The following is a 9,006-nucleotide window of genomic DNA, read 5'->3' on the forward strand; positions in this document are numbered from 1 at the left end:
GATGTAGGTGGTCTGGGCTAGTAGTCAGAGCTGGAGTCAGATGTGGCGGGCAGAGCAGGCATCCAGGTTGGAGAATGAAGCCAAGGGTCTGCACCAGAGTCAACTGCCAATCACGATAGCCAGAGGTCAAGTCAGAGTCAGAACCAGGAATCAAAGCTGAAGGTCAGAGCTGAGTCTGGGTTAGACTAAATGCCAGAACCAAGGTTTAAGCCAGAGTCTAGGTCAGCAGTTGGAGGCCAGGATCAAAGCCAGGAATGGTAATGGGTGATTGAAGATGAGAGATAAGGGCAGGAAATGGAGACAAGATAAGGACCAAGCATGGAGCAGGAGCACAGTGGGAACAGGACCAAAGGCAGGAGTGAGACAGGAACAAAGCAAAAATCATGAACAAGTTTGGGTGCAGGAGAACAAGCAGGGTCGAATGCAGCCACAACAAGAAATCACCTTGTAGCTGAGAGAAACTTCCTGTCCCATCTTCGGGCCTAAATAGCGCGGTTGGACCAACCAGTGGAGCCAGGCAATCCACCAATCAGGGCTGCAGTGGGCGGAGCTTTGGCTGAGGCTATAGTCCTATTAGCTTCTTATACCAACCAGTTTCAGCAGACCCTGGGTGTAGGCCGGGATGTAGAAGCTGTCTGGGGGGACCTCAGGCTGTGTTCAAAACTGTGACATCACAACAGTGACAAAAGAAAAATGAATAATCACAGTGAAATCATGTATATTATAGTAATCACTTTGGTGTCATTCAATTATAGCTCTTGATTTTCCTCTCAGTTACCGTAGTGTGTCTTCCACAGAGTTGCACCTGATTTACACCAGCATAACTGAGAAGAGAGTCAGGTTCATGGCTTCTAAATTCAAGGCACATTTCGTTTCTGAGAAGCTGTTCAACAAAAGTCCTTTTTAATTATTATTAAACAAACATGAATAAGGGAAAATATATGATTGATTACCTAAGGGATAAAAAAAGAGAAAAGGATTATTTAAGGGAACTGAGAATGGAGCTTTTAAAAATTCTTCTCAATAAAATGCATTTAAGAAATGAATAGTAATTGTATTTTTCAAGGTCTTTTTTTAACAGTCTTTTCACAAAATATCGCATGTAAAGTAGCATTGTTGTTGCTGGGTAAGTGGTTACCTGGGCCAAGATTTTCAAAAGTGACTAGTGATTTTGGGAGGCTCAGTTTTTGGATGCCAAACCTGAGATGTACCTGCCCCAAAAATTAGTACAAAAAGTCAAAATATCAATGAAAATAAATTTTGACTGTATAAAACAAAACTAATAATCCAAAGGAAAAAAATACAGATGGGGTCAACCTAAATATTTAATTTTGATAATTCTGAAATGTTTTGTTTAATTTTTTGCCTTTTTTATTTTTAAACTTTTTTTTAGTATAAATTAATTCAAGTTTCAAAATGAAAACTCATTTTAAACCAGAAAACAACACTTGACATTTCAAAAACGTCAAAATGGCGACTGATAATTTTGAAACTTTTGTCCAAAAAAGTTTCAAATAGGAAAATCATCACATCTCTGACCCTTTCCTAGGAAGCTTTAGTTTTGACAAATCAGCATTTTTGAAAATTAAAAATGTTTTTCAGAAGATTCCCATCCAGTTCTAATGTTGAGCATCAGATGGACGTTGATTTCAATTAGTGGAAGGTTGGCCCGATTCTATAACTCCATTGATCCCTGCATTTCCTGCTAGTTAATCGGAAGTCCTGCATTTAACCTTTCTCCTTCTTATTTCTCCAGATGGCAAATTCTGTGCCAGATACACCCATCGAGGGATCATATCAAAGGCTAAAGTTAAAGCTATCAAGTACAGCATTGTAATTATTCTTGGTAAGTGAAAACCATACAGTTGGTAGCTATATAGGTAAAGAGAACGAAAAGAGCTGGTATAGATAAGAGAGGGATTTGACTGACTGTAATCCAGAATTTTGGTTACAATGTATTTATGGAAGAACTGCTCTTTTAGCTACAGACAATATAAATGGTTCTTCAGCAAATAGTAAAGATATTTAGAAAATGTTTAATTGTGAATGACTTTAACTTGGAATTGTATTTGTTCAGTGTATGTGGATTATTACTTCCACAATGGGATGTGTCTTCATTGTGCTTTACAGACAAATAAAATACAGGTCCCTAACCCAAACTAGTTTCCACCCTTACAGGTCTAAACATGCACCCCTTGAAGACAAGGGCCCATAGGTGCTAGGTTTAGGGGTGCTGTTGCACCCCCTGGCTTGAAGAGGTTTCCATCATATACAGGGTTTACACTTTGGTTCAATGGCTCTCAGCACCCCCGCTATACACATTGCTCCAGCACCCCATAAGGGCCAGATCTTCAGCTGAAATAAGCTGATGTAGCACCATTGACTTCAATGGAACAAAACAGGTTACATCAGTTGTAGATGAGTCCCAGAGTGTCCCTGACTTCAACAGGAGCAGCAGCAACTCCAGTAGTCACTGGTTAATTGAGCTCATTAGGTCCATAACATTCAGCGGAATAATTCCAGAGCCTCTTCAAGGCTGAATATGGTGCCACAGTAGCAATAGGTAAAGATGGCATTAAACTCCTGTTCAGTTGCTTACAGCTTTCCCAGAAAACTACCTTTTAGGCTGCAATGACTCAAGAGTTCCAGTTAGCATCTGCTGTGGATGTGGGTGTAGGTTTGTAGTGGATTGTTTTATTTTTTCTGATGTGCATACTTCTTCAATGTCGTTTGAAATAAGAACACCATCTCATTTCCCATTAGCCCATCCATCAGCCATCAGATGATTACAGTTATTGGGCTTGACTGAGTTGAGCTCAATTTGAATTGGCAAAATGATCCATATAAGAGCTAAGTATTATGAATTATTACATTATACCTCAATATTTACCACACCTGAGAGAGCCAAATAATTGTTTACCCAGAGAGAGACAAATAATCATTTTTATGGCAAATGCCTTCTCTATACCACTTATATCACATCTCTCTCTAGTTTCTCATCCTATACTCACAATTATGTAACTATTGTAATTATATTTTTAAAATATGGATTTTTGTATAAATCCGACTACTGTAGATACGTTATATACACATGAAAACACTCACTATATATATTCCATTCACATTTAATGAGACAGCTTGGGGTGTGAGGTACTACCCAGTACAAGAAAAGCAAGTAGAATCTGACCCTTAATTAATTCAGAGATAAATTAGGAGAGAGGTATAAAAGGGGACTGGCAAAGAGATCATCCCTGCTGGCATCACATTGAAAAGGAGAAAGAGGAACTTTACTCTCTTTCTGGAGTTAAACGAGAGCTAAGACTTGTGCAAACATAGCCACACAGACAGGCCCACCAATGGGAGGGGGGCAATTACCATGGGGCCCGGGTAATTTAAAAGGCCCTGGGTGCCCCCAGGCTTCACCGCCAGCAGTGCAGCAGGGCTAATGCAGGCTTCCTGGCCGCCCACGCTCTGCGTTGCTCCCAGAAGTGGTTGGCATGTCCCTGCAGCCCGTGGGAGGGGGTCTCCGTGCATTGCCCTGGCTTGAGCACCAACTCCGCAGCTCCCATTGGCCGGGAACTGCAATCAATGAGAGCTGCAGGGCGGGGGGCAGTGCCTATGGGCAGTGGCATGCGGAGACCCCCTGGGCCTCCTGCCTAGGAGCCGCTGCCAGAGGGGTGTGCCGGTTGCTTTCGTGAGCTGCCCAAGGTAAGCATCGACTCCCTCCTGCACCCCAACCCCCAGCCTAGAACCCACACTCCGCACCCACGCCCGCACTCAAACTCCCTCCCAGAGCCTGACCCTGCACCCCCCCACACACCCAAACTCCTTCCCAGGGCCTGCACCCCATACCCCCTCCCACACCCCAACCCCCTGACCCAGCCTGGTGAAAGTGAGTGAGGGTCGGGGAGAGTGAGCAAAGAAGGGAGGGGGGATGGAATGAGCAGGGGGTGGGGCCTCACAGAAGGGGCGGGACGGGGCATGGCCTTTGCACAATTGGACAGGTCTTTGGGTTTGTGCGATTAGACAATTGGAAACCCTACCGGGGGCGCACGTGGAAGCCCTGGCCGTGCTGGAAGAGCATGCCCAGCAGTGCAACCAGCAGCTCGCTGGGCACCAGCCAGTGCAGGCACAGCAACACCCACCCCAAATGTCAGGCAGACCATGTCCGTGCGGGTGCGACTTGTGCGTGCATGGGGGCCCACTGACTGCTCTGCCCTGGGGCCCAGAATTGCTGTCGGTGGGCCTGCAGAGCTAGATGTTAGAATGAAAGTTCCACATGGACTCATTTGCAAAGGAAGGATTTTAACTAGCACTCTGGGTAGAGCCCAGAGGTGATGTAGTAGAAACACACTGAGTTTTGATCTCTCTGATAAGTTCAACTCCTTTCTAGAATGAGATTTTCTACTTTATCAAAGTATCATCTGACCTCATCGTCAAAGGAAACCTGCACAATGCTTTCAAAAGACAAGCCTGGGAGCTTAAATCCATAACTTTGCTAGACACTAAAAATCAGGGACTGAATAGATAGATACTGGGTTTATGGCTTATTATAGTAATTTGTAACCCACTAACAACTTCCCCCTCACCCACCCCTTTCCTCCCTATGACTGTAGGGATGTTAACGGGCCACTTCACCTTGAATGGTTCCTTGAACTAAGTGGTAACTACTTATGCTAAACAATCTGTTCCATCTTGTATTGAGCTATGACACTCTGTTTCCCAAACCTGTAAATTCGAAAGCTTGTCTCTCTCACCAACAGAAGTTGGTCTAATAAAAAAATCTTACCTCACCCACTTTGTCTCTCCTTACCCTCAGTCATTTAAAAAGAACTCTGTGGATGTTTAATAACCGCCCCGCCCCAGACAAGGAGGTAGTTGATCGATGTGTATGGTTGTGGCTCCACTGGATACAACTCTTCTCATTTATCTGATCTGCCCCCATCTCTCTCTGCATAGACCTACATGGTTATCTCAGAGTTCTGCTCTGTAGTGTGCAATCATCTACTTACCCACTTCCTGAACAATGGAACTCTGCTGGTGGCACCTGCGTTCAGAGCCTTCCACAGTCCTTGCTTGTGCTGAAGTGTTTTGTTCTTCTTGAGTGAATATCGGATTTATGTATTACCATTTAAACTAACAAGCACATTGGAAGATTAAATGGTTGACATTGTCTGGTTTGAGATCTCGTTTGGAGATATTTACACCCCACAGTGTTCCTGATTAATATGTGAGGTATACACAACTCATGCATAAAAAGACACTGTGAAAACCACTGTACATCGACTTCATTTTCCATTGTTCTATCTGCTGTGACTAAGAAGTGAAGACATCTGGGAAGCAGGGGGTGAGGAGAGAAAAGTTTAGCAATCTGATTCAATGCTAGAAGCATGCTGATTGCCCAAATGGGAACAGTGAGCTTTCCCTACCTCACTGCATAGCAGAGGTCTTGGTGCAGGTGTCGTTCTCCCTTCATTTCCCAGGGAAACAAAATTATATTAGTGGAATGATGATGCTGACACTGCATGGAGATAAATAAAGGCTGCAGCACCCAGGGCTTGTGATAAGCCGGTAGTGCCGCACAGGAAGACAATTGTAGCCATTTACTTATATAGCTGACACCCACGCCTGCATCTACAGATGGGTATTTTCATGGTAGCACAGCATTTATACTGACATATTTTGTGGAAATAACTATATTGTAGTAGCTTATTTCATTGTTTAGTGCTAGTGTTTGCAATTACCAAAAACATTTGTCTGAATCATGCTTTTCACAAGAACAGAATCACAACTATTTTTTTAAACTCATCTGTGTGGCAATAAAAGAAAGCCTTTGTTACAGTCTACTGCCGCTCCAAGGCTGGCCATAACAGTTGCTAACCTTACTGAATGTTGAAGCTTGTGCTCATTAAAAATGTCTGGTTAGGGTTTTCAAAGGAGTCTCAGCAAGAGAGGTAGATAAATCCCTTTGTATCATAGGCATCGACTCCGTGGGTGCACCTACTGGCAGAACAGGGGGTTGAGCTCCCCCAGGGCCCAGGGGAAACCAGTGCCTGTGCTTTGTACTTCAATGGATGTTGGGGAATTGGAGGTTAATGCCCAGCATTTTACATATATATATATATAAATTTTATATATATCTATGTTTAAAACACTGCAGAGGCACCAGTGCACCTACGCCTCTGTAGCATTTCAGTGAAGACACTGCTACACCAATGAGAGAAGCTCTTCCATCAGTGTCGTTAATCCACCTCCGTGAGAGGCAGTAGCTATGTCGATGGGAGAAGGTCTCCTGTTGACTTAGGGCTGTCTACACCGTGGCTTAGGTGGGTATAACAGCGTCACTCTGGAGTGTAGATTTTTCACATCCCTAGCGATGGAGTTATACCAATGTACATTTATAGCGTAGAGCTTGCCTGAAATAACATTGTTTTGTTTTGAAGTATTCCTGGACATTGGGCAGCATGCTCTTTTCTGAGCCCATAGCTAAACATGCATTCACAGCCTATGAGTGATATTCTGTAGGGGTGAATACTCTATTCCAATGGCTCCACATAAATCTTGACTCAGCACACTTGGTGTGTGGGGGAGCACACTACATGGGAGCTGGGTAGGACAGAATCCATTCCCCATCCTGTGGGCAAGGCAAGAGGTAATTTTGTAGCCTGTTAATATCTGCTGTGACAGCTCTGGACTGGAATAGGGGCCAAGAACCATGCATGTTACATTATTGCAACCCTCCTTCTTCTTCTCCAAATCCTGCTTTCAAGGGTGGCCTATGCTGAACTGGCACATACATTCATTCTGTAGCACCCTCCAGTCACTGTACAGAACCACAGTGAGTCTGCTGTGGTTTGGAGTGAGAGTGCAGAAGAGAGTCTTGTCTCTTACCCTACATGCATCTTGTAAACATAGTGCAGTTAAAATGGAGTTAGTTTTGCGGTGACTGAGTTTACACTGGCTGTTAGCACAGGGGACCATTAGCACAGCCATTCACTGTATTTGATGTTTCAGTTGCTTATCTTTTTATCCTTATGATTATATTTCAATTGTCTAGTTCTCTCATAATGCCTAGATGTGTCTAGGGGGACCACTTTATGAATACACTTCCTGGAAGAATCACAGTATTTTATGGTTATTACAATAAAAATAAAGGAGCAGATATATGAAGATCTAATAACTAATCCCTTAACTAGGACTTGTTAATAGGGAGAGAGACTCTTGTGTGAGCAAACACATATGTGGCCAATCTGTTTTATGGTAATCTTCTTAAATACTCACCCCATCTAACTTCAGCATTTTAAATCTCCCTCTCTCTTTTGCAGCATTTGTCCTCTGCTGGAGTCCTTACTTTCTCTTTGATATCCTGGACAACTTCAACGTACTCCCTGAGACCAAAGAACGCTTCTATGCATCTGTGATTATTCAGAATCTACCATCTTTAAACAGTGCTGTTAATCCCCTCATCTACTGCATCTTCAGCAACAGCCTCTGCCGTCCTTTTGGGTATTGCTTCATTATTGCAGTAGCTGCTGTATATCACCTATCCTTCTTTCCTTAAAAAAATTGAAATAAAATAAAATAAAAGGGAGGGAGGCATAAATACAATTTTTAAACTTTACCAATTGTATGTAGATAATTCTTTTTTTTTTTAATTTTTACCTTTTATTTTCTTTAGGAAAAGAAGAGGAAGAAACTTAGGGGGAACTTTCAAAGACCGAAGTGATGGGCAAGAGATGCAGGCTCTGTCCAAGCCTGAATACATCTAGAGTGCATATATCAAGACCCTCACTATTACTGCCTGAGGAATGTGACATCTCATTCTTGTTCTATAGCATATGGATTTCAGGCTGGCATTGCAAATTCTTTCACTGTACACCCTACGGGCCAAATTCAGCCCTGAGATAAAGGAAAGTTGCATGCTCTTATGCCAAGACTGAATTTGACTCTCTATTTCCAGAGAAGCTGTATCCAAGTGGTCTACCTGTTTGTAAATATATCTGTTTTTAAAGATTATCTTGTTGAAGCTATATACAGTTATCAGCTGATGTAACTCGTAAAGTCCATTTAGAGCTAATTACAGACAGGGGCCTTATTTAATACATTTGCAATGAAGTGTTGGCATCATCTCAACTCAGCCCATATCACCTTCAATTTAATTTATTGATGAAATTTTGGTTTCTTTATATACCACAATAGATGAAGTATATAAAAAGGTGGGGGGCATGGTAATTAATGGGTCAAAATCATCAGGATATAAACTGGTGTAGCACCATTGAAGCTTTAGAATGCCACTGATTTACAACAGATGTTGATCTTGCCTCACCTGTTTAAGTAAGAGCTAGTGCAATATTTGTAAAACTAAACCAGCGCAGATGGCTTAAATTGTTTAAAAAAATATGGAAGCCTCTAAATTGCAGCTCCCACAAACACCTCTGTGAGTAGTCCCAGTGAAATCGACAGGACTATTTGTATCCATACTCCAGTTTGCCAAAGGTTATATTTAGTACAAGTGTTCACCTTTAACAACTAATGAATTGCCTTCAGCAACTAAAGAACTTTACCTCAGACTTTGCTGTATTCTAGGTAGTCTCTATAGCAAATGTGGGGCCATTTATGTAATACTGCATATAAAGAGCTAATATTACCTATCTACTGTATCTAAGGCAAAATTAACACTAGCACCTACATGTTGCAAACTATGGGCAATATGGAATAGGATACCATTGCTTTCATTCTTGCATACCTTTGGGTCATTTTGGTAAATGCACTAGGTAAGCACAGTAATACCATGTTGAGTTTGGCTCACTCCCATTTGAGGACGGTAGTGCCAGTTTACACAGAGCCTTTCATTCATTTACTGTACGCACTACTGTTTATGCTGCTGGCCTTGTCTGCATTTTGGTGTTGCTGCTCCCACACACATTCTTTAAAGTGAATGTACCAGTAGATTTTTGACTTGCTCCACTGATCTCTCAGTGATGTGATAGTACAGTCGTTACCCAC

At 42.4% G+C, this 9,006-nt stretch overlaps 1 protein-coding gene across 1 annotated transcript in view; it reads left to right on the top strand.

Annotated features, from left to right (window-relative positions):
* The window catches only part of NPSR1 (neuropeptide S receptor 1), a 94,894-nt gene extending 86,990 nt beyond the window's left edge, over nucleotides 1-7,904 (top strand). The window contains exons 7-9 of the mRNA XM_039521508.1: nucleotides 1,757-1,846; nucleotides 7,326-7,506; nucleotides 7,679-7,904. Coding sequence (XP_039377442.1) covers nucleotides 1,757-1,846; nucleotides 7,326-7,506; nucleotides 7,679-7,769 — 362 coding nt within the window. The 3' untranslated portion in view covers nucleotides 7,770-7,904. The remainder of the gene's footprint in view (nucleotides 1-1,756; nucleotides 1,847-7,325; nucleotides 7,507-7,678) is intronic.
* The last annotated feature ends 1,102 nt before the right edge of the window (nucleotides 7,905-9,006 follow it).

The sequence above is a fragment of the Mauremys reevesii genome, linkage group 2 (genome assembly GCF_016161935.1).
Source record: "Mauremys reevesii isolate NIE-2019 linkage group 2, ASM1616193v1, whole genome shotgun sequence".
Taxonomy (NCBI): Eukaryota; Metazoa; Chordata; order Testudines; family Geoemydidae; genus Mauremys; species Mauremys reevesii.